We start from the raw sequence: 25,429 nt of genomic DNA, 5'->3' as shown, positions 1-25,429 counted from the left end.
AGGTCAGGAGTGTATTGAAATACTCCTACCAAGAAACAGCACACCATAATGTTATTTCCCAGTGGGTCTGTTGAAGGATTGTTTCTCGCCCAGGCCATTATATAGCCTGAGGTTTCTGTGACCAATGAGAAGCACACTTTTTTTTTTTTTAAGGAATTTTGTAAAGTAAACCGTCCCCCAAATCCTACATTTTGCTCAAGAAATTGCTGCATGCCTGAGCTGCTGTGAATTGTACACTCCTTTTAGCAATTGAGTGTGACTCAGATATTTTCATATCTGCTGAGTGCTCACTATTATATCAAGTAAAAATGAATTATTAAACCTATTTTCTTTCAACTTCTGGTTGATCATGGATCCCGTTCTGCATTTAGGAATCTACAGGTGGATCTTACCCAGACTACAGTACCTGCTTGCAGGTCATGCCTACACTTTACAGTGGAGCCCAGGGATCACACCAGCCAGGCAGCTTGCAGCTTCCTCCACAAAACCCATTAAATAAGGTGAGAGGAGAGACGGAGCAGAGTGGTTGCAGATGCAGCCCGAGCCAGCTGCTGGTGGAAGCGCTTCTTATTTGTCGTCTGCTGCCACCGAGTGGACTTTGGACCCATAACAAGCCAAGGCAGAGTTTTCCACTGCACCCGTGCCCCTCCGGATCCTGAGTTGCAGGGTCACACGCAGTTCCTGGTGGATGCGATAAATAAAAGCAGTGGTTGGGCAGGGTGTGCTAGGGCCAGGCCCCCTCAGAGCCCTCCAGCACCCCGGAGATCAGTGCTCCTCGCAGCCCACAAACCACCACATCCCACAGGCAAAGAGAGGCTGGATGTTTGTGAACAAACTTCTTAGAAAGATGGTATCTGTGAGGGTGAATGTGCAAAAATGCCTTGAAGTAGGGGAATAAAGTAGGAAGTGAACAAAGGAGGAGGAGGAAGTTCAGACTGGTTTTAGATGAGTTTTTTTGCCTTACTTGCAGATGTTTTGCAGTGAATGCCACTGGAATAAAACCTCTGAAGTGGAGTCAGCAAGTCACGGCAGTGTCCAGGTTACCTACAGCCTCCACTTCATAATACTGTTAAGTGGATCCTGGGAGGAAAACCATTTTAAAATGGCTTTCATTTGAAATACATAACAGATGTCAGATGCAGCCTAGTTCAGCCAGACTCATTGAGCAAAGCTTCCTTGTCTGTTGCACCCAGTAGACACTGAGTTTTCATCAATGGAAGATGCAGAAGGGATGGGGAAATGCTATGGAAGCAGTGAGGACCAGCTTAAAAGAGGCTGGAGTCTGGACTAACAGGAGGCCGGTTTAACACAGACCGAGATGGTGGGGATAGAAGCTTTGTTCAGTCTGAGCGTAGGTCGTCTTGGTTCCTGAGTGCCTTAGAAGTCCTGAGGAATTTGTACTCTCATGCTGTAGGTAAATCACATTTTTCCTGTTTTTACTGATGGGAGAGACCTTAAAAGCCAGATTGTCATCTGTTTTGGAGTGGCTGCAGCCATCAGCGTAACGAGCCCCAGCCGTGCAGCCATGAGAGCGATGATAATCTCTCCAAGCGCTGCTGGAGGGACACCGAGCCGGCTCTCCAGCCTCTAGCGCAGCTCGTGGGCCTTTGCATGGTGCCCGGCCATGCCGAGAGGAGCCACAGCTGAAGTCGGCAGTCGCATCTGGGAGAGCTTAGGGGCCCAGCCTCCTGCGCGGCTCTCCTCCATCATGGCCTTCAGTCCCTTCGCTGCGCAGGGGTTAGCAGCAGGGTTCAGCACATGATGTTCTGGCATTCAGGAACTGGCATCTCAGACTTGGCATGAGATTCCTGTTTTTTGGAGGAGATTTAAAAGGAACACGCAACTGTAGCAATTCATGACTCCTGGACGGGAGACAAGGCTTGGCTGGAGCTGGCTTTGACATGTCTTGGGATAAAGATGGCCAAGACCTGAACACGTTGCCACGGGCTGTGTGCAGCAAAAGATAGCACTTTCAGGTTCCTAACAGCTCTGATATGACTGGAAACAAGTGAAATTGTTACAGGAGAAGGAGGTAGTCTGGGGTTTGAGCTAACTAATACCTTTCGGTTTATCTCCAGTCTAAAGAGGAAAGCTCGTATGTAGAGGTGAGGTTGAACAGCTTGCTCGAAAGTTTGTCTTAATGCCAGATGCCCTAAAAGGCAGGAGGAGAGCGGTCGGTCCCTTGGCATAGACTAAACAGAAGTACGGTTTGCCTCTGCAGCGAGGTACTTTTCTCATTCCTGGAATCAAAAGATAAATCTGAGTGAAGAGGGCACACGTGCTGGTCCCCAAGAGGCTCTGTGTCCATTAAGAGTGCGTGTTCGTGTGTGTGCGCTTGCTGCAACCCGTTTTTGTGCTGTTTCTGTGAGTTGCATTTCAGAGGTTCAGGAGGAGCAGGGTCGGAGGTTTACATGAACCACGCAGTGGTGATGCTGCACTCTGCCGCGCGAGCCAGGACGCGGTGGAGGGTTACAGTACACACCCGACATTCCCACGGCTGTTAGAAGCGCAGGAGAGGGGACAGGGGCAAAACTAAAACTCTTTCCTCAAGCAAGTTCCTGTTCGTGATAATGACAAGTGCACGCTAAAATGAAATTGGACTTAGCAGAGGGTGATTTGAGTTGTGAATGCGAATTAGCAAGGGGTGCTTCTGAGAACTGCTAGGAAGTGTTGGGCTCAGGGACGTTTGGTCAGCACAGCTGTTCTTTTGATGGAGTTAAGGAATTAGTGTCCTGGTTTGTGAAGCATGCTAAGGTTTCTAAAATATTCACTCCAACACGAACCAAAACCCCAAGTTTTCTGATCTAGGAGCCAGACTTAACCCAGGACACGCAGTGTGGTTGAGCAGGATGTGGCGAGATCAGGTTCAGGTGGTTATTACGGGGCAGATGCTTCAGTCTTTCGGAACAAGGCGACTGTTTACACCATTTGGTAATGAAATTAATGACACATTGGAGAAAGAGAGAAGTGATCAAGACTCATTGATTAGGGCGGTGGGCTTTAATGTGCATGTACAGCTTCTAGTGCTGTAGGGCCATGGATATTGCAATGTCCTGCTCTGATGGATCCCACAGAGGAATTGAACCTGAGCCTCGCGTACCCCAAGGAGCCCTTGGTGGTGGGGCAGGCTTAGGTCACCTTTGTCCTCTCCAGAAACCCTGCTCTGGGACCCTCAGGACTTTCTGTGCATCGGTGTGAGTCATGTTAGCTAAATTGGAGTTTTGATTAAAAGAATGGTTACTGCGCTCTCCTTCACTTTGGTACCACGTGTAGACTCATGCCTGCAAGTGGCAGATGGTTACCCATAATCCGCAACCCAAACCCGCTTTGGCATGGCTGGAAACCAAGCCCTTCAACATGGGCCTTGCACGGAGAGCTGTACCAGGACAGTTTGACCCATTCAGCTCTCCGAGGGAGAAGAAAGAGGACCGAGAGGTGGCCCACTGGTGACTGACTTTAAAGGCTGGACGTCTCTGGAGCTGCTGTGACGCTGCAGGGTACTAGCACGGCCATTATGCTACTGCTTTTTAAACGCACACTGTGGAGCGGGGCCACCTGGCCCAGCCAGCCCTTTGCCCTCACAAAAACGCACGTATGGTGGGGCACCAGTGCATTTACGAGCAGTTTTTTAGGGAAAGGGCACACTGACTCATGAGCTGTGTATAGCTGGACCTTGAAGCCAAAGGAGTCGGGCCTTTGGAGTTGGTTACTGGCTCCTGGTCCTTGGTAATTCCCAAGCTTTATTTATTGACACCGTTTGCACTGGATCATGTGTCACTTGTCTTCTTGTCCTTAGGTGGCTCCAGCGAGAAGCGAGAAGCGAGGCTCTTCGTACCTCATTTCCTCCCCAGACCCTGGCCCCATGGAGTACCTTGGCCAGCAGACTCAGGGCTCCGCAGTACGTTACGCAGAATCCTCTCTAAAAAAAAAGCGCGTTTATTGAGACCTAAATAATCACTCCTGCCTTAGGATGTGAAGGCGGGCTTTTCGTACCTCTGCTATTTATTGCTGCCTTAACTTCAGACAAATAATCCTTCTTTCTGTGTGGGTTGCAAGTATCCCAAGAGGAACCACCTCTGGAACGGGCACGTTTGCCAAGGGAGCGGTACGTATTGCTAGGAGGTTAGCCATTTCTCAGTAGTCTGACTTGCCTTCTGAAAGGATGGGACGGCATTTCCTTTGTCCTCTGCCACTGGAAGTAGCAGTGGGCTGAAGCTGACAAAGCAAAGGAACTTGGTGAGTTTTGGTAGCTTACCAGCTGAAAGCAATAAAAATACCGAGGAGGGAAGGCTGATCCTTTCTCTAGTCCTCAGACTGAGGAAGTTAAAAGATGCAGTCTTGATAGTGATTTTTTTCTTATTTTTTTTAACTCAGAATGTGTTTTTTTCCCAATCTTACTCTTTCCAGGATTAAGAGGAGTTCTGCATTTACAGCCTTTATATTTTTAATATTTCTCTTAATCCTGGGATGGAGATATACCAAATGTATTACCAGAGCCTCTGTGATATTTTCAATAAATGTTTGTTAAAAGTGAGATGCTATACTGTGTGCTGCCTTGCAATATTACATTCGATTTGGATAGGTGATACTTGGACAGTGAAGTAACCTTTATCTGCTTTTAGTTCAAGAATCCACAGCTTTTCCTTGGAATAAGTAATTTACAGTTTGTGACTACATCTGTGTAAAACGGTGTATGTGGCAAAGCACCGTCCTCCTTCCAACAGGCGTGCGGGTCAGTAAGGCAGGGCTGCAGCAACACTTTCAGGTGGTGGAGCGTTGTTAAAGAGAACTGAAAGAAAGTGGAAGAAATCAACTGCCTGCCGTTGTACATTTTCTGACGACTTCTGGATCTGGATGATGCAGAGTTAGGGCAGAAGCAATACTGACGTGCTCCTCGGATGACATCTTTAATCCTGCCTTCCTGCTCTTCACTGTATTTTTTTCCTTTTTCCAAGCATCCTAACTTTGGAAATTTGCTGCACTCCAAAGCCTGCTAGAGCAGAACATCCTGGCTCCGGTTTTCACTCCTCCTTACATATTACCTTTTGCATGAAGTAGTTCTCACTAGCAGGAGAAGGTATTTACTCACGCACCCCTCCCAGGTGTAGGGCACGGGCTCAGGCCCATACACTGTGAACTGCGGCAGCCGGCCAGCGTCGGCACGGCACAGAGCCGCTGCCTCTGCCTCACCCGGGGCCGGGCCATGGCACTGCAGAAGTTGTTTCCCAGCTTTGTATTTCTGTTTTCTGGTTTTTGTTTTTTTTTTTTTTTTTTTTTTTTTAAAAGGACTTTGTATTTTTAGCTTATTCATTAAGCAACTCTGGCTAGAGTCTTTCTTTTCTGCTGTTAATCCTTGTTACTGATTTCAAAAGTAACGATTTCTGTGTCTGTGACAGATAGATAAATTATGAGCCAGCCCTCTGTGATGGACAGGGTGGGGTTGCTGCCTTGGAATCCTCTTGCAAATTCATTTGGACTTAATTCACTGAGCATCGAGGCCAGAATCCAGGTCCTTCTTACTTAATCTTGCTAGATAATGCCGAAGCCATTTTTCAATACTGATTTAAAAAAAAAAAAAAAAAAAAAAAAGTCTTAAACTCTGCCTTTCAAGCTTTCTGCTATGACCAGGATACATCTTTTCAAAGCTTAAAAAAACCCCACAATCAAAATCAGTTGTGCTGTGTAGGCAGTGCGCACTGCGCGCACTGGCAGTAACTGCTTAAGAGCCAAATAGCAACGCCGGTTTTAGGAGCTTTTCTGGGATTCTACATGTATGTATTGATAAATTCACTTGTAATATTTTGTTCAAACTGTTTGTATATGCAACTTTCTCAACTTGTTACGCTTTTCAATGAAAATAAATTGTTGGTACGCATTTAAAATGGATTTCTGTGGGAGGAAAACATCTCTGGACTACCTTTAAAGTAATCATTTAATGTAGGGAAAGGTGGTTTTGAAGACATGTTCTGATCACGATTCCTATGGAAGTTACATCTTAAAATCTTTCTCTGTTTAATTTCTGATTAAAAAAGATACACGTGTGGAGAAAAAAAAAATCTTTTATTAGATTTGTTTATATAAAGAGTAACAAAGTGCTTACAGATTTAAATGAGCTTCATAGTGACATACAGAAAAAACAGGTAATACTGTAAAAATAAATCTGACCTTGTTGAGGCTCATAATTACAATTTTTTATATATATATAGATATGTATTTAAACACATCTTTCTGTTATTGCCAGAACTGAGTATCTCCTCACAACATTTTCAAAATCCAGGTGTGGTCCTAGGACATTGGTCAGCAAAAGGTTTCCAGTTACACCACTGTTTATCGAAGCCTGACAGGTTCACAAAAGAAGAGCACAGTGCCCTCACCCCACTTGCGTACAGTTTAAATGCTAAATCTGGTCCTGACAATAAAACACAGGTGGTCCCAGTCTGGCCCCTCTGGCTTTCCCTTTGGATAACTGAACACTGCACAAGTGCACGGTTTTGAGTCTGTCAGTCCACTTAAATAAAGGCCCATGCCGTTATTTAAAGAATCATCGTCGTCAGCCACGTGAACGGCTTTACAGAAGAACGGCTAAAATGAGTTAATGCGCTGGCCAAAGAAATAAGAGACCAAAAAAAAAGGGTGTGACATGCACCCCTCGATGGCACCGCTGATAATAAAAGGGCTTTTTTGTGTCTTCCTCTCCTCTCCTAGGGACGCTTCCCCAGTTGCTCAGTCCTCTCCTTTAGATAATTATTCGTAGTTAGGGGAGTGCTCCCCAAGTTGCTGTACACAGATTGACTTTCTTTTCTATCCCCAGAGTGTGTAATTAACTTCCTATGCACATTTCACCGCACTGCAGTTCACCTGCAGTACAAGCCGAAAAGCATTGTGTTTGCCTGTCTAATCGCTACTTCATCAGTGGAAGCTTCAGCGGGTAGAAATGTGTAATGTGGGAGGGCTGAGTTAGGAAAAACAAATGTATTTATCCAGAAACCAGGTTGCTCAATGAAATGCGTAACTATACATGCTGATCCACACTTTTTTTTTGAACACGACAATCAAGGAATTTCTTTTCAAATATATATATAAGAGCTCAGAACTGCAGAATGTTAACACGAGCTGATTATTTTGTGTTCTCCGGATTTTTATGCCAAAGTTGTTGTTTTGTTACTAAAATTTAAGTGCACATGAAGGATATTTGTCAGCCAAACTTCTTTTTAAAACCTCCTCAAAAACCCGTAAAACTTATTAAATTACTGTATCAAGTCCTCTTATGTCCACTAGTTTAGTTATTCAAGGAATAAGCGTGCACAGCAGACTTGCTTTAAATGCTACAGGTTGCACTGAGACCTGCAGCACTGTTTGACACCGCTCCTTCAGTTTGCATTCATCGGGGTAGTTCAGATTGTGGCCAGACCATAGTCGGGTAAAGATAAAACTGCCTTGCAATAACAGCAGCACAAGGAGTTGAAGCTATTGTTGTTTCTGCCATACCTCTTAATTAAATTGATCCAACTGTTGACTAAAATTAAAAAGGAAAACTGTTGGAAAAAGAATCCTTTAAACACATTAGCACAGTCAGAGTACAAATTACAGTAGTTAAAAAAAAATGAAGAGTCTTGGGCATTTATATTTCGACACACATTTAAGTACTGACAGTATAAAAAAAAAACAAATTACATTTTACTCATAATTGTTTCAAATCCTTGAATCAGATTGTGGAAGGTTGTCCGTTCATCATGCTTTAATATCCAGCACTTCCTCATCAGCTGGTCCACCTAACAACAACAAAAGAGACATTTTTAAAGGATGCGTGAAACATTTAATTGGTTTTTCCAGTAAATACAATGGAGCAGATTCTCACTGCTACGAAATGAAGAACACTGACAGAAACATGGTGCAGATTTTGATCAGAATTAGCAAGTATCTATTACCAGTGGGTTTTTTTGTTTAAGTAGAGGCATATGTTTGTCTGACAATGCAAACAGTTGATGCAGTGGTAGTGCAGACAGCTTAAAACAATGCAACAGCTCCATCACAGCTTCAGGAGCGCATGTTCTATCGAAATGGCTAGTGCCTACTCTCCGTAATGACTATACTGGTTTAACGGCGGGAGGTACCTGTTGGCGAGGGGCCAGCGACCCGCAGCCTGCTCCACCTCTAAATGCCGTGCGGGTTCAGGCTCCAGGAGCCTGCGAGAGAGCGGGACAGGCAGCTCCTCCTTAGCCCTGCTCTGACCTTCCCGTGCGGAGTCCTCCAGCTCCGCAGCGCAGGGCTCGGGTCCCGCACTGCCGCTCACCTCCCCGTCCTCGCGAGTCACAGCAGCAGCTGCCTGCCCTGCGCTGAGCCAGGCACGCGGGCAGCCCCTCGCCTCCCCGCAGCCTGCTCTGGGCTTGCGGCTCTGGCGGAGGCTGTGGGGCTGCAGCCCATCCCCAGGGCAGGGTTTGGCTGGCTCCCGGCTCCTCCAAGGGCAGGAGAAGACAGGCTGTGCGTCGGGGTCTGCTACCCGAGACCCTGCTGAGGTGCTTCCCAATCTGGGTAGCCGCGCACCCAGGAACTCTGTATTTCAAAAATCAGAAGGATTCTGAACAGATTTGACGTGGATCCAGATACTAAAGCAAAGTTCTTAACCCCTCTGAAGGGATGTCGCAAACTTGGGAATGTCAATGTCAAAAACCGTTTTATAATAATGCTGAAAAAACTTGGAAATGCCTTTTTAATAGCATACCTGAAGCGTTTCCTACCCAGATTTGCAAGGCCTATTCAACCATGAATGCGTGGTGCTTTTGCTGCTAATTTAGTGTCATTATCAAAGCGCAGGTGCATCCATTACCTCCTCTGGGCAGTTGGGTGGACGTGGCAAACGCTTCTCTTCTTGCAAGACTCGCACCAGCCGCGCCACCGTCATCTGTCCCTGCGTGGGGCCGATCATTTTCAAGAACTCCTGTGAAAAGAGGAGTCGTCAGCTGCGCATCCTCTTACCCTGCACAAATCCAGGCCGTTTCAATTTGACCTTGAGATGACATTTGAATCTCCACAAGAAAACGAACAGTAGGTGCTTATCGTACAGATACCGTGCACCACAGACTCACATTAGAAAACAGTGACATCTATAAATATAATTTCCTCACAAAACAGTAACATTTATAAATACAATTTCCTCACCAGGACATGCAGTCACCACAACTTGTCTCTGTAGAGGGTCTTTAGTGAAAGACAACCATGAGGGTTGTTAGTTCATAAGATAAATTCATTGCACTTCTTGTTTCCAAAAAGAATAATTTTTTTTTTTTTTTGAAGTATCTGATTTAAGCAGCTTCTGCAGCAATTTCTTTCACAAGCACTTACTGCCATGGGACTGGACTCCGAATCACAGTAGGTAAGCAGTTCATACAGCGTCACCCCAAACGACCAGACATCCGAGGCGATGTAAAATTTACTCTGAAGCAAGCATTCTGGAGCATACCTGTGGGCACAACAGGACAGCGTTAAACTTTATTCAGAGCTGCGCAGATCTACTCGTACATGTGCAATCCATATGCATTTAAAGCAAGCGAACTAGAGGCACGTTCTGCATTTGTAGAGTCCTTGTACATAAATTAATGCGCCCATAGGGCTTGGGATGCCAAGAAGTAGTAAATAAGGTACGACGGTTACACAGCAAGTCACTGAAACTAAAGGAGACCAAAATCAAAACCAAGATCATGGGAAAATAGATCATTAAGTGCAGGAAGAAATAAAGAGCACAAGAGTAGGCAAGTATAGTCTACCAGGTGCCTCCTCCTTGTTCTGATGTTGTGTCTTTATTTAGGTCTCTTATCAAAAGAGGAAAAATCTTCAGGACGCCTAAAAGCCTAAGTCTACAGGAGCAGACAAGTCATTCCACTGCACAGTCTGGTTCAAGAAAATGAGTTGTAAGTTACTACCAAAAGACAGGGCTGTCGAGGTCGTCTTTGACAGTGTAGTACTCCTTATCGGTCTCGATGGCTTTGGTGAGACCGAAGTCTCCAATCTTCACTCTGTTCTCGCTTTCAACAAGGACGTTTCTCGCTGCTAAGTCACGGTGCACGTACTGACAGGAGCCCAAATAGTCCATTCCCTAAGAGAGAAGAAAGCCTTTTACGCTAGTTTCTCCCATACTTTAATCACTGTTTTTCTCCAACTTCCCCTTCAAACGCTCCCTTGCTCATGTGGCAATACTCTAGCCAGGCTGCCCGTGACAGGTTCTCCGTCTGTTGGCGGAGAGGGCCCTCTTCTGACACCCCCCCTTCAACTTGGCCTTTGGGTTCCTCATCTGCTGCGACTGCTGTTTCTGCTTTTAATTTTCAGCTGAGCAGCCACCATCTTCAGACCCTTCTCTCCACAGCAACTGTTCCTTTGTATGCTGCTAAAACTGATCGTCTGTCTCTATAACTTAGCTTCTTATAACTGCCTGGCCCCCCACAACCACAAAACCACAGTCTCTTGCGGAAAGCAGATTGCTTCACATGGCCTGACTGCACTCGCATCTCTTCCTCGCTTTAGACTTGATGTTGCTCCTTCCCTGTTGCCAACACACCCTTTCTAAACGCTGTCCTCCCTCCTAATACTTGCAATTCTGCAGTAGCAACAACTTCTTCTCATAGTAAACTTTTATGCAAGGGAACCTGGTCATTATTCTCTTGCTGATCTTTGTGCCAGTAGCACCTGAAGCACGGGAGAGACTGCTGTAGGATTCAGGTCCCTGGGGACGAAGCAAGGAGAATGGATTTGTTCATAAAGCAAGCCTCTCCTCCCCTCCCCGCCTCACTCTATTAAATTAAATATTAGACTAATCAAACAGAAGAGATCCAGGAAGGCTCTGGTGCCAGGCTCACCTTGCAGATCTGAACCGCGTATCTGAGAAGCTGTTTGAGATTGATTTTGTTCTTGTTCCGCGGGAGATACTCCTTTAGGCTCCCAGAAGGAAGAAATTCCATGATGAGTTTAATCCCACTTCCTCCTAAAAACGGAGTGTGTGTTTAATTTGCAGACGTGTGACCCTTCTCATGTCATTAATACCAATAACTTTTGTACAAGCCCACAGCAGTTGTAACGATATTGCACGACCGTGGCCAGACTATGGGCTAACTCCTGTTACGGTCACTGTACCATTCCAGAGGAGAATCTATTCCAGGCAGGACAGTTACTGAACTTAAAAGTTCTTAAAGTTTTTAATATTGGCTTAAAACAATCACTACTGCAAATGCACAAATGTAAGACAATAGAGCTCTTTTCTGTTAATAATGTATACTTCTAATAATGACCTCTGGTTTACAGGGTTATGACCCAGCTGCAATGGTCAGCTCGCTCCTGGAACACAGACAGCACCAGCCTGCCCAGGTGCTCATGTTTTTAATGGATTTGGTGAGAACACCAACCACATTGCTCACATCCAGGTTAGCCAAGCACAAAAATGGGCAGGAGGAGGACTTCAGAGATAAATTGCTGCTTTTTCCATGAAGAGAGAGATCTAAACCCACAAGATTGAACTAACGCTGTTTTGCTTTTTAAAATGCTTCATTTTTAAAGGAAAACCCTTATACTTCTAGTGTATACTTTTAATATTCTACATGAAGATTTACCATCTTCTATGCAAATTCCCTTATATTTCACAATGTTGTCATGATACAGATTCCTCAAGATTTCTATTTCCTTCTTGAGATCAGCGATGTGATTCCCTCCACTCTCTGGCTTTAGAGATTTAACTGCCACTTGCTCCCCTGTGTTGTCGCCTTCTGGGTCGTATCTGCAGAGTTCAACCTTGCCAAAGTGGCCCTAATCGTAAAAGAAAAGATAGTGTTATTTAACACAACACTCGCTAACCATAGTGTCACCGATGCACTACTTTAGGCATTTGCGATTCACATCTTGCTGTTGTGACACAGGAAGCACACACGGACAGCTGTACACACACACGCTTGCCTGTGTTCTGTATCTGACATTCGCTTACCTCTCCCAAATCACGGATTCTTTTCAAGAATCGTTTTTCAAAGAGCGTGGGATCGACCTCTGTAAAGGGCTTCTTCTCTGAGACAATATCGGGATCTGGGAGTGGAAAAGAAGTCCCATGTCAGACAGATTCCCATAAGGACATCTTGGTCTTGACACGCCAAGGCATCCTTGCTCACGTCCAGTCTGCCGCTGTTAGTGCGTTTCTATCCCTACTGTCAGAACTTTTCGTATTTAAGCCCTGCCTCCTTCTTGACAGGGAATTCTTCCACGTGTATATGTATATGGTATGTCTATCACTTGCTGATCTTCCTCACTTCGTGGGTTGCTCACTGAGTCTCCTTCCAGATTCTGATGCAGTTTTCTCTCTACATACTTCCCACCCTGTAATAGTTATTCAGCTTCTATGATTATTTATACTAGGTATGGGACATCAAGTTTTGCCCTTAATTGATCATCTGTTAGTTGTTCTGTAATAACTTCAACATAAGATGAATCAGGAACCAGAGTTATCTGAGTGTTAATGCTCTGATTCGGTCAAGAGTCTCCTATGGAAATCTCATGGAGCTCAAAGATTGTCCTGAAACTAACTTAAGCTGTTGTATAAAATACGGACCATCGAATGAAAGGGCAGTAATACCAACACAACTTAAGCCCCACATTCAGTACGAACTGAACACTCGCATCCTCTTTGCACTCACCTATAGAAAGGGCTATTTCCGTTGTTGTAGGGACGCGACACGCTCCTGCCAATACAACCGTACACACACAAGAACGCTGCTGTAAGGTGCCCAACTTAGCCAAATAAACCAGCCTTCCCTATCCCTCCCTCCAGCTGATAAGCAAAACCAGGCCTTACTTTGTTCCTCCAGTTTGTTGATGTCTCTCATGATCGCTCTGAAGAAGGGTCTCTGATGGGGGTCGTAGTTCATGCACTGTTTCATCAGGTCAGCTAGTTCTTTGCACGATGGTGTCGCCAACATAAAATGCCCCTCGTAGAACCTCTCCTTCTGTAAGGTGCAAACGGAAACTCCTGCATGAATTTTAGCTTTTAACTTAATAAACCCATGTTCTACATCAGAAGAGGTGACTGTTACATCCTTAACTCATTGTGAACTTTTACTTAATTTTACCAAGGAAATCCTCCTTTTCAGCAGTAACTGTAAACCATCTCCTACCAGTAGAGAATTATTATTGTGCTGAATCTGGTGTAGTTTGGAGCAACCACTTAAAACGCATGAAGTTTCTAAAATGTGCTGAAGATTTCACCTTTCAGAAGTTATTTTTCTGCCAGGTCTGCCATGCACAAATGGCCGAGTGGAAATGCTTGCCAAGGAAACACCACATACCGGCTGCTCTCCACAACCCCTGAGAAGGTACCAGCTTCGGGGCAGATGGGTTGAGCGTGGGCTTGTGCATTTTCTGAGCCCCGCAGAACTACCCCGGCTGTCTGCCACATGCAGGAAGCAGACTGTGGCCAGGGCAGCAAGTTCCTTTCAGCTACCTCCTGTTAAAACAACTTGGGCAGTGACTCAAGTACTCAGTCATTTCCTTCAGATGAGCAGCAGCTGCCTTGCTCCAACGCCTTCCCAACACAGCAAAACTTCAAGAGAGAAGCAGCACATTTGGAACATATGCTGAGGGACTCCAGCAGTGATGAATAGAAACTGCCAGCAGTAAGGCAGAACAAGATTTATTTACCTTTTTTTTTTAGATTTCAGAGTGAACAATAATGGTGTCCCACAGGAGACTAGTTCTGAACCAACGTCCAAAAGAAACAAGCAAGAACAGAAGAACCTAGCTGCTTTTAAGCAGAACCTCAATCAGTTTATAACCAGACATAGGGGTTAGAAAAGGACAGGTGTGAGAGCATCAGAAGTTCTGTTGAATTGTTACTACGCTGAGTTTTGAAAATCCCCAGCAAGTTCAGGTTGAAGCAGTAATTAGCAATTTTTGCAGTAAGGACAAGAATGCCCGCTGCAATCTGTGGCAATTTAGACGGATCAGCCCCTTATCAAATCCAGCTGAGCTGGTTTTCATGTAAGTTGAAAGTAATTCAAATTGGGTATGGAAACTGAAGTGCCAAAGAGGATGTATCTGAAATGTCAAGGTAAAGTTTATGTAACACAGTTTTACCTCTGCTAACGTCTTGTCTTTCAGTGGTATTTCTCCATTATAGCAGATTTCCCACAATGTTGTACCAAAACTCCACTTATCTGCTGCAACGCTTAAATTTTTCGAGTCTTCAACACATTCAGGTGCAATCCAGGGGATTCTCTCAACGCATTCTTAAATAAAACACAGAATCAAAGCATTTCACAGTTAATATTGAAGGAATAAGAAACCAGCCTTCTAACTTAATTATTCTTGTCTAACAGGTGCTTAACTAAAATAAACTAAAGCTGCAGTATTTGTCCAGTTTCAGAGAAATCTTGATTCTCAAATCCCTATTCTCAGAAGGATGTTTCTGTGGCTTTTACAAGCTCGTGCCTTGAGCCATCCAGAAACGGAGATTCCTTCTATACTATCTCACTAGACCTAACATGACTTTTTAAGGGAAATGAATACAACAAGCACCCACCGTCAGCAACACTCCTTCACTTCCATGTATTTTTCAGATTCATGGAAGCTGATTACTTCTATTCTAGAGCCAGTTCTAGCTGGTATAAATGATATTTTTTCCTTTCCCCTTCCTCACCACACTGAAGAGAGAAATCTGATTCCTGTACCATACCTTGTCTGGACAGCACAGTTATTGGTATTCCCGGGTCGCTCAGCTTTATGAAGGGACCATATTCAGTGTCAATTCCCTCTCTTGCCAGTAGGATGTTTTTAGTACACACATTTCCATGTACCAAATCCTTATCCTCCTACAATAAGGGAGGAAAAGAATATAGTGAGTCCAGTGAGCTAGCAATGCTCTGCAAGTGCTCTAACATACTTGTAGCATAGGGGATTGCTGTAAAATACTCCAAGCTGAAATCCAAAAATATAGCTTGGAAGAAATTATCCTAGAGAAAAACAGGGAAAGCAGGAGCTTTCCCAGAGCAGGGAAACACACTGTTCACACTTAAGCATTTGTATTTGTAGAGCTGATGCATTTTGGAAAAAAGACCAACATTATATTCCTTTTTCACAAAGAGCGTAATTGCTCATTGCACAGTCCCACTACCTGAGAAAGGAAACTCATTAGTTACTAATGCACATGAAACCTCTGCAGCGTTAGACTGCAGCAGTTATAGGCAATGCTTTTGTCAAGATGCGTTCTTACCAAGTAGCTTAGTGCACTTGCAAGTTGCTTGGCAACTTTGAATTTCCATGGAGTTGTCAGAACTTCACTCTTCCGATGCATGAACAGATCCAGAGGCCCAAATTCAACAAACTCTTCAACCATGATATCTACAAAGTCAGGTGCATAAAGTCAGTATTGCAATAACCAGTGCCTGGAGTAATCTAATAAGCCTGTTACCATCTCTCCCCCCACCCCAGCAAGATGGTTATAATACGTCTTTATATCACCTTCCTCAAAGTTTATTTCAGTGCTCAGAGTCCGAATTAAAAGGCTGAGAATAGTGGCTTTACATAGTAAATGTAGTAAATGTACAGTAAACCTGGAAAAAAGCATTTCAAAGACCACAGGACAGAGCCTTCCTGCTGGAAATAACTGCTGCCAGAAGGCTGGTTTGTATTGACACTACCACTATCACTCCGGCATTCCAACCTCAAGGAATCATCCTGTTAGGTACTTATTCAAAGAAAGCATTGGAAGAGGAAACTTGTTAGTAGAAAGGACTTTGCAGCTGCCTTGCTGTTCCAATTCCACTTCTGTCTGCACTGAAAAATCAAGAGGCAGCAGCTGCTAACCCCATCTCCCCTCGTGCCAGCGCTGAACTGAATGGCTGCCCTGTCCCTACCAAGCCTGCTGCTTAAGCAGAGAGATGTTCACTGAACTCACTTTCTACATCACGGACGCAGACTCCGTGGAGGAGGACGATGTGCTTGTGAGACACCTGCCTCATCATGCTTGCCGTTTCAAAGAACGCCTGTTAGGAAATGAAGGATATTAGCCATTAAACTGCTGGTCATTGTGGCAGTCATCCAAGTCTTTAACGAATACAGAGCATCAAGTAACAAAAACATTTGCAAAAGAAAACTGTGTTTTCCAGTAACGTAAAGGGTCAACAACGGTAGGGATGTGCCAACCCACTGTAGTAATGGGGCAGCAAGGCGCTGTCAGAATGTGGTGTTGTTCACTAGGTCATGTAAGCAACCGACGCTCTTCCCCGCACTCCGGCAGACGTGCATATGCAGGTCTTGGCACCCCCTGTGTGACGCACTGGCCTCTCTCACCAGATGACTAAGCAAAATGGAGATCAAGCAAGTTGCCTGTGGCCATGTCAATGACAGAACTGGTGACAGACTCACAGCCCAACGCACAAGGCGGAGGCAATTTCTGGTAGGCAGCAGTACCCTCACTGAACTCCACGGCTCTCAGCTGACACAGCTGCAGGACCGAGGGCATGGGTATGACGGTGCGTTTCATACCACAGAAGGGTCTGGGTCCGTTTTCCTCGTGCTTATGGTCCGTGCGCGTGCAGGCTGGAAATGAGCGCTGGCATGCTCCGGCTAGACCCAGTGCTGCTGCATGGCTAATGAGACCAGCTTACCGAGTATCTCAAAAGTGCTGGTCAGTGACGGCTCTGACTGCCTTAAATGGTGAGTTATACCTTCAGCATTTTCCCATTCCCCTACTATATACTCAACCACTTTTTTTAAAGCCTTTTCATAGTTAACCATGTCCAATATTGTGAGACCCAGCGTTTGTACTAAAACAGACAAAAAGGAAAAAACTTGCCAAAGAAATGTCTCGGTGGCTGGGGTCCAAGACTTTGAGGAGGACTTTAATCTCTTTTTCATTTTGATATCCTTCATTCTCATCATCTTTGTAGTTGAGAATCCCTGAGTAAATCTGTGTTCTCGTCCCTCTTCCAAGATGTTCGCCCTAAGACATAATACACCATATATTTTTCAAACCAGGATATGAAGCAAACAAGTGTACATTTACACAAGTACTTGAATCTGCACTCTATTCTGCCTCTCCAAGTAGAGAGCAGACTTAACCCTCCACTTGATCTAGCTACATATAGACAAAATTATTACAGCGAGAAACCAATGACAGCGTGTTATTCTTTGCTTTAGTAGTCTCTCTGAGCATACTCACCACTGCAAACTCCTTTGATATTAAAGGGCTATTACATCTCCATTAACATCAAACAGGTTCAGTGTAATTTAGCGTTATTAGACTAAACACCAAATGAATAAATAATAACTGGCCTCTTATTTACAATAAGCTGCTGTTGAGGCAATCTTTAATGTGTTTCCAAAAGTTAGAGGAAGTAATATTTCAATGGTACACTTTGTTTGAGAAAGCAATTTCCTCCTAAATAACAGAGGATTTCGCCTTGGGATATTTTGCAGGAAGTCTGCATGCTGACTGTAAATATACCAATCAAAAAACAATTAGCATAATCTATATCTGTCCTCCCCGGTCAGTGATGCAATCAAAAAAAACAAACCCCAAACTTTTTATTTAACTGAAGAAGCTAACTGCATGGTTTAAGAGCTCAGGTCTTTTAGAAACATTAAATCTGCTTTGTGCATTCAAGGCACTGTGTGTTTTCTGAAGTTTATTCAGGTCACTTGCATCACTAACTGCAAACAACTGTCAGAAAATTTGGGAACATAGGTGCTAAATCAGTTCGGAACACAAAATTTTGAATGCTAAGACTCTTCAGAGCTTTTGAATATTTCACCCTTTCTTTTTACTGTAGGACACCACCTTAAACCTCAAGTTGCTTGTTTCTCTGGTATGTCAGGCTTTAAAAGATACAGCCACATATAGCAACAAACCAGCTAGGAAAAGCAGCTCTTAAGACTTTCATGATTTTTTAAGAATGACCTTAGAAGCACCTCTTTCCACAGACACTAGAAAATTGCTCAAATATCAATTTGATTTCTAGTGAAAGGCATTACTTCCAAGCTTCTCTTCTTTTTCCACACAAGGACATATAAACATTTAGATTCTGCAATAAGAGGCTTTAATACAAATAAAGATTCAAATGAAGTTTTGCTGAGGAGAAATGGGAGTGGAAGAACCAGCCAGAATGGGGTGATTTTATATTACTTAACAGGGTACAGTGGGCTGTCACACTTCTGTGATTTTAAGAGAGAAACACAGTTCAGCAGCTACTACCTGCATGATTTCTTCCTTGAGGATCCGATGGAAACTCAGCTGCCCTAGGTGATAAACGGGCTGCCATTCCTGCGCCTTCTTGGTTGCAACTAGCAGGTTGGAGATTTCTGGAAGGCAGGGAGAGAAAACATTCTTTAAGACTTTTCAAAGATAACTGCATTCACTCTTCTCAGCCAATAATATTATTGTATATGCTCACTGCAAAGTAAATCCCCAAACGAATGAGGAGGAGGGAGAAAAGAAGAAACTTCGACTGAACTTCTGCTCAAGTAATTTCTACTCTGTCATTCAATACAAAGTTCACTAAAGGAGAGCTACATATTTTGTATTATATATACAATCTTAATATTAGCCGTATTGGGGCTGATATTAAGAAACTGATAGTGTTTACTGCACAGAGAAATAGCCGGGACTGAAAGAGGCAATACCTCTGCTGTGCACTACGTAAAATAACACACTGCCAACAGGTACATCTCCTTTCCAGTGTGCAGATGGGTAAGGGGTAGCTGCAGTCTCACTTCCTCTCTTTACCTCTTTGAAAATGTCTTGCTCTCTGGGAAACACTAACAGTCTGTTTCCAGAGCGCTAGAATTAAATTGGGGAATGGGAAATGAACAGAAGGAAAAGACTCAAAAGCCTAGTGCTTCCTCCCCCCTGCTTCTGGTCAGGGAGAGGCATGGTTAGATCCAAAGGTCTTGCACATGAATTTTGTCTTCCTGTGTTTGACAGGAGGCGTTATTTATTATGATACGATGGTTTTAGATGTCTGTGTGCATGTGGCCTTCCCATTACTGGGAGCAGAACGTGTGCATCAGGGCTAAACCATGATCTAGCACTCTGAAAACAATCAGTAATGAACCACACACCAGAAAAACTGCTTTATTTCTGCATCCCTTAAACTTCTTTGTGAAGAACCAATTAAATAGACAGATTCAAAAAGAAGAAAAAAAAAAACAGGGAAGAGACAGAACAGGGAACAGCACAGATAATGCACTGGATCCCACTGTAACTAATGCCAATGAAAAGCTGAAGCGGGCAGTCAACTCCTTGACCCGTTTTATTTTATTCCAAATACAGCTGTCAAAATGCAATCAAAATGTCAAAATGTTTAGCCTCTCCATGCTCCAGACAATTACCAGTGTCCTTCAAAGTGCCGATAAGCTCAGTGTCTACCTACAGAGTACTCTAAAACTGTCAGAACAAGCAGGTAATTAACGTAGCTCAGTCATTCCCCTTATTCTAACAGGAAACCATTATCTGATCAACACAATCACGCCACTGTGTTTCCTCTTTCATAACAAATTCAGCTGCAAGACTTGTAGTTTATAGCAAACAATTTTAGTAAGTGTTGGCATTAACAGTTTAACAAATGCACAATTGTCCCAGCCCTCTAAAATCTGACCTCACAGATGGATCTACTGACCGCAAGGCTGTTCTGCTTGCTAACAGTTGCGGACCAAGCCTTCCCTGCTGCTTCATGAAGATTAATAGCGTAAACAACAGCTCATAACGAGAGCAAACAAGCTTCAAACCAGAGGCTGCCACACAACCACTGCAGGTTGCAACTCCCCTTTGCTAAAGGAACGCAACGTGATGCATGGCGGCACTGCCTGGCATACGTGACTCGGTGGAGCAAAGGAAGAACCTTATATGGTCCCCGCTTCGCTGCAGCGTTGCGGCCCGTGACTCTTGAGTCAGCTGTGACATTTTCTTTTTAAACAAATCCAGAGTTCCACCTCAGCCATTGATACTGCAGGGTCAGCTGTTCAGATGCAAAAAGGGAAACCAGAACTTTTCTCACTGTCATTTGTAAAGTTCACACAAACAAGGCTCATGAGAAGCACCAGCCCTTGAGCATCTCTGTGCTGAGCTTGTAACATAAAAGGAAACCCTAAAACCTTGTTCACAGTGCTTGCTTTTACTTTTTGACAAGACTCCTCCTCCACGGAGAAGGAAGAAACTTTATATATATAATTTTTTAAGTGACAAAAGAGCTTCACACAAGAATATAGAACAAACCAAAGACACTAAGAATGCCTCCTATTTCTGGAGTTCGTTTTCTTTCAACAACAAAGTTCATTGCTCCTCTCAAAGGACAGACTACCTCTTGGTTTTGGCTGGCAGCACCTCTTCAGTGTAAAGCTTATGTTGTCTGTTCGAAGTATTTGTCCTTTCAGGTGATCCATCAGCTCTTTTAAGGATGAGAAAGACTTGTTTGAACCATGTAGGAAGTACCCGCCTTTCTTCACGTTAATCTGGAAGTTCTTGTACTGGATTGAATTATTTAGCATCTGCTATTAGGGGGAAGAGGGGAAAAAAAGAAAGCAAAATATCAATCATTAAAGTGAAAAAATGTTTGTAAAGCCATAAAAGCTCCCCAAAAGCCTTTGAAATTACATGTACGACCAGTTAATCACTTGCTCCTAAGCTAGGGTCCTCTAATTAAACTCCAACAAAGTCGAAAGTGGCCCTAAAATTCTTACAACCTTCAGTCCCAGGAAGGCTCATAATAACAGAGTGGAAGAAGAGCAACATAAAGATGCAATCATCTAACAAGTCCGATTACGGCTTCTGTGTTTTGCAGAGCCTGAGAGTATGCAGAGGCCCTGACTCTTCAGAAGGAATTTTCTCTTCACTTGGTCAAGAATTGCAGAATCTGGACCATGGTTTCAAAATCTCAACTTAAAAATAGCAAAACTCCCTTTCACAACCCAGATAGTTCAACAAGTGAAACAAGATTTCAGGCTGTTGTTCAAACCTTCCAGTTTCATTCAGAGGTACTAGGGAAGAATGACTGAACTTTTGTACTTATCTATCTCAAGCCCATGCCCTTTCAAGTTCTACCCTCTACTCCTGCTTCCTCACCCCTACCATACTGCAGCTTTGCGTCACCTCTCTCCTTCCTCTCTAAGCCTTGCAATGATTTAAATGATTTCCAAGACAAAAAAACCCACAACCTAGTCTTTAGCTCATTATCAGATTACTGCAAGGAATGCGACATCTGATGTACCTCTGAGCCTTCAAAACAAGTCACTGTCATGAGAATGTCGTTAAAGTTCGTGCAGCTCCATCTCAACACATACATTCCTGCTTCGTTCCCTTCCTGTCGCAGTTTGTTGATGGCATATTCCGTGCTGAAAGAGTCAATATACAAATGAGGAAAACCAACAAATGAGCAGTTGCATCCAAAATCTATTATTAGTAAATACACAGGAGAGTAATCCTATATTTAGAACAAAAATGTGTAACAGCAACTTAGAAATATTTCTATTATTATTAAAACATGATTTAATTGTGTGCATTACACACACTCACATTTAGCTGCAGAAGAACAAGGGAGGAAAGTTTTATTAAGCTCTTAGCATGCTTAATGGGGAAACCCCGCATCCAACTCAGTGCGCACATAAGCTCTCAGTTTTCTCTATGTTGCATCTTCAAACATAAAAGGAAAAGCCAAAACGGTGGGCAGGAGGGAAAATAATTGCTTTAGCTGTTTAAAAACAACAAAGGCTTTGTGCCTCCATGCAAGGACTCCCAGGATCAGTGTAGATACAGTTCAACTTTGTTTACCTAAAATATTCCCGTCTGTTCAGCTGACAATGATCTTCATAGCTATTAGTAAAGTAAGCCTCAAAATACTCTTATAGTGAGGAAACACCGGTTTTATAGATGAGTAAGTTGATGTGGTGAGAAATGGTGACATTTTTTCCACATAATCATTAGAAAAAAGTTGTTGTTCTACAACCTTTTAACTAACAACCTTCCAAATGTCAGATTTCCTCAATGGATTCAATATGCAGCAGTACTAGAGTGGAATTATTCAAGTGGAAAAGTTAAAATCAAACATTTCACTAACCAAATGGGTCCATGGCATCCATTTTTTATGTTGTGCTCAATCAGTGGGGGAGCCACATCTGTGCAGAGGTAATGGTGGGCATCTGCTGTAAGTCTGAAGTACCCATCTATCAACGATGCAAACGACAGGGCCTCATCATGTGAAGACAGTTTTAATTCCTACAACAAAAAGATATTTTAGTCAAGAGTTCTTACAGTTCCAGAGTGTTTTAATATCCAGCAATTTTTGCATAGAGTGGCTAAAAAATTGTCCAGAACCCTATGACAGAAAACCATACATATTTAGGGAGTCAACACTGACCATCCTCTTTCCTCCCCGCTCATTGCTGGCTAGAAGCTTCCATTCTCCAGTGTGACTTATATTCTGCTGCATTCCCACGTTGAGATCTCTAAGGCAAAGTCTTGTGCCAGCCTTTGTGAAACATGAGAAATTCAGGACTGGGGCAGTCATGTTGGATTTGAAGCCAAGGGCACTCTGGCAGCTCCTTTCCAAATTCTAACAGCTGGCAGCCCACACCAAAAAGAAGAGAGTCTATACACCGACTCTCCTCTGCCTCCCTCCCAGGTCCTCTCTGCATTTGCCTCCTCTCCCTCTCCCATCCTTGCTGAGTTCCTCTTTCTTGACACTGCTTTTGGCTATCCAAGCTCTACAGAGGAAGGCCACAGGCTAAGAAGCGTATCAAGGAGGCCACCAGGCACTGGTGGTATGCAGTAACAAGCGTAGAGAAACCACTGTGCTCACCAACTTGCTGCTCTTCTAACTAGCCCTTCTGCATTTGTACAGTGCTGAGGACAGCATATTTAACTGCTGTTGAAGAGTCCCGTTAGAAAATGTTCCTCAAGGAGGTTGTCACCTGTTGCCCAACAACATGGTGTCACTATAGCTTCCCATGGGAGGGAAACCTATCCAAGTTTGGTCCTTACCATTCTTTTGTTGTCCTGCTTGTTAATGCTAACTGTAGACTCCTTGATGACAATGTGGGTGATTTCAGGAAAATAGGAAAAATTGTTCCATGAGTTTCGAATTTTGTGTTTTTCTTCATCCTTTTTGTTTTTGCCATCAGATTTTTTCTTCTTCTCTTTCTCTGTCTGTACAGACTGCAAATATATTTTGGATAAAAGTATACTAATAAAAACATTATTTTTTTCTAGCACAGTGTTTTTACTCTAAAACAAAAATTCATGACAAATTAATCTTCCACAGCTATTTAATTCTTGAATGCTTTTTGCACTGAATTATCAATTCATTTACACATTCAGTGTATCTGTATTGCAAGGATAAACTTCTATCAAGAATTGTCCATGAGTATTCATGAGGATGAAAGCAAGCAGTCATTAGCTAGAAATAATCTTAGTAGCTGTACAGGGCTGGAAGGGTTCTACTGAAATTTCTAAATTATGTACTTGAAATACTCTCTCAGAGCTCAGCCCAAAAGCAGGAGCCACATTCTTCTCTCACTGCATGCCTGAACTGCCAACAACAGATGAAATTCTGCATGCAGACCACAGTGAAGCCGAGCATCTTATAGGTCAAAAATTACTGAAAATTATTAGTAACTACTTATATAAAAAAGATAAATGTTCAGCTTGAGTAAAGCTAGTCACAGAAAGGTTCTCACTGAGATTAAAGTCTTTGGTTTAGGCATTTAAATAAATATAATCTATAAATCAGCAGAAACAGGAGCCTTACAAGAAACAGGCTGCACTTCTTGCAAGCTTTTCTGCTCAAATATCAGTTCTTCCTCCCCTCCCCCCCTTTAATATCATCATTTAGAACATAAGTTCTCCATCAGAGATAGAGATAGTTAGGTTACATCTAAATGGAGTGAAGCACAATACTTTCTATGCTACAAAAGATAGCTATCAGTAGGGTTCTCATCACTGTGGGGAACTGAGGCAAGCAAAAAGAGGTCTATTTGTTCAAGTACTATATGTGTAGAATACATCATATCCTCTTCAAACCTAGAGCATATTTAATATTTATGTACACACATTATTGAAGAGGTTAAGCAAAGTGACCTCAATTAGCAGCACTGAAACAATGAACAACATATAAAATATCACTGACGTGAGAAAGCTTAGCTTTAATGTCAATATATTTTAATTTATCCATGAACAGTCTATGAGTATGAGCAAACACAGCACCTGGAGTGCCATATACAGAAAAAGCATTAACAGACTTTGATATCAAGACAGAGCACCAAACCATAAGGGCCTGCCTCCACAGACATTAATCTTTCAAGACTTGTGTCTGGTCTGGCAGATATAGTAGTCTTTCATTTTCCTGGTGAATCCTCCTGGTGAACAGGTTGCCCACAGAGGTTGTGCGGTGTCCATCCTTGGAAGTTTTCAAGACCAGAATGGATAAAGCCCTGAGCAACCCGGTCTGATCTCAAAGCTAACCCTGAACAGGGGGTTGGACTGCAGACCTCCTGAGGTCCCTTCCAACCTGCATAATCCTATAATCCGATGAAAGAAGTCCTTTCAATAAAAAGCTGATCTGCAGTGTCTGAAGATCAAGACCATTTTTTACCAGTTGTTATGCCCCCAAAAGCAATCCTCCAATTCCCGTTTATCAAGGGATACTTACACTTGGCTTGAGCCTCCACTGAATTCCATTGTTTCCCGTTACGATGACTTCATACAGTGGGACGATCTCATTGTCTCCACAATTAAATCTATTTATTTCATTCTCAGATGAAATCAGCAAAAACGAAGTCTCAAAAATTTCTGCTCCATAATGTTTAGTCAAGGTCTCCATTGTTGCTAAATATTTAACTTTCAGATCACGTGGAGACACATTACTGTCGCAAATGGTTTTGTTATTAAACTCTTTAAGGAAATGCTTGAAAACATTATTTATCCGAATCCTGGTTAAGAAATTCCTCTGTCTGATAGTCTTGTTCAAAGTTTCAGGAATATAATGCTTATAACTAGAAGGAAAAACAATGCTATAGTTAATACTGTTGTCTCCTAAACTTTTAACTCTCTGAAATGTGAAACTGCCTTATTTTGAAAGTTACACAGAACAAGATGCAGTAAATCACTGTGAAGTTGATACTGTAGCAGTGGTTTACAGCATTAATAGCCAACAGGAATTCAAATAATAACCTTATCTGAAAGCTTTTTAGTCAGTCAAATCAATAACATAATTTATTCTAACATTTTTTTCATTAGGTTGCCACTTAACAACGCTGCCATTTCTGAATCTACCAACCCAGAACCCTGAATTTCGAGCAAGTCAATTGGTACCCAACACATCAGTATGCTGCGTGCACGAGCTACATAGATGTCAAATACTCTCCAGATGAGAAAAAATTCAGGGTTTCCAATACATATCCCTATTGACAGGATTAG

General features: G+C 43.1%; 2 protein-coding genes across 9 annotated transcripts in view; one reads left to right on the top strand and one right to left on the bottom strand.

Annotated features, from left to right (window-relative positions):
• The window catches only part of RAVER2 (ribonucleoprotein, PTB binding 2), a 46,866-nt gene extending 40,252 nt beyond the window's left edge, over nucleotides 1–6,614 (top strand). Inside the window, exons 13-14 of one of the 3 annotated variants that reach the window (XM_075155594.1) lie at nucleotides 372–500; nucleotides 3,797–3,943. In XM_075155594.1, the coding sequence (XP_075011695.1) occupies nucleotides 372–500; nucleotides 3,797–3,943 (276 nt within the window). Of the gene's footprint in view, nucleotides 1–371; nucleotides 501–3,796 lie in introns of all 3 variants that reach the window. The other 2 variants (XM_075155595.1, XM_075155597.1) reach the window with 2 other exon arrangements.
• JAK1 (Janus kinase 1) overlaps nucleotides 3,853–25,429 on the bottom strand; it is a 63,834-nt gene continuing 42,257 nt past the window's right edge. Inside the window, exons 7-26 of one of the 6 annotated variants that reach the window (XM_075155592.1) lie at nucleotides 24,663–25,005; nucleotides 22,997–23,170; nucleotides 22,074–22,231; nucleotides 21,228–21,351; nucleotides 20,322–20,511; nucleotides 18,218–18,324; nucleotides 16,820–16,966; nucleotides 15,920–16,007; nucleotides 15,236–15,363; nucleotides 14,699–14,834; nucleotides 14,101–14,252; nucleotides 12,824–12,974; nucleotides 11,966–12,060; nucleotides 11,598–11,790; nucleotides 10,851–10,975; nucleotides 9,921–10,093; nucleotides 9,343–9,460; nucleotides 8,828–8,938; nucleotides 7,675–7,772; nucleotides 3,853–3,919 (exon numbers count right to left, since the gene is read on the bottom strand). In XM_075155592.1, coding sequence (XP_075011693.1) covers nucleotides 3,904–3,919; nucleotides 7,675–7,772; nucleotides 8,828–8,938; nucleotides 9,343–9,460; nucleotides 9,921–10,093; nucleotides 10,851–10,975; nucleotides 11,598–11,790; nucleotides 11,966–12,060; nucleotides 12,824–12,974; nucleotides 14,101–14,252; nucleotides 14,699–14,834; nucleotides 15,236–15,363; nucleotides 15,920–16,007; nucleotides 16,820–16,966; nucleotides 18,218–18,324; nucleotides 20,322–20,511; nucleotides 21,228–21,351; nucleotides 22,074–22,231; nucleotides 22,997–23,170; nucleotides 24,663–25,005 — 2,827 coding nt within the window. In that variant the 3' untranslated portion in view covers nucleotides 3,853–3,903. Of the gene's footprint in view, nucleotides 3,920–3,982; nucleotides 4,216–5,249; nucleotides 5,559–6,041; nucleotides 7,773–8,827; nucleotides 8,939–9,342; nucleotides 9,461–9,920; nucleotides 10,094–10,640; nucleotides 10,718–10,850; nucleotides 10,976–11,597; nucleotides 11,791–11,965; nucleotides 12,061–12,823; nucleotides 12,975–14,100; nucleotides 14,253–14,698; nucleotides 14,835–15,235; nucleotides 15,364–15,919; nucleotides 16,008–16,819; nucleotides 16,967–18,217; nucleotides 18,325–20,321; nucleotides 20,512–21,227; nucleotides 21,352–22,073; nucleotides 22,232–22,996; nucleotides 23,171–24,662; nucleotides 25,006–25,429 lie in introns of those variants that run through there. The other 5 variants (XM_075155589.1, XM_075155590.1, XM_075155591.1 and 2 more) reach the window with 5 other exon arrangements.

The sequence above is a fragment of the Calonectris borealis genome, chromosome 8, assembly GCF_964195595.1.
Source record: "Calonectris borealis chromosome 8, bCalBor7.hap1.2, whole genome shotgun sequence".
In the NCBI taxonomy this organism is placed as follows: domain Eukaryota; kingdom Metazoa; phylum Chordata; class Aves; order Procellariiformes; family Procellariidae; genus Calonectris; species Calonectris borealis.
The sequence above is the reverse complement of the archived record's forward strand: the minus strand, read 5'-3'. Positions and strand labels throughout refer to the sequence as shown.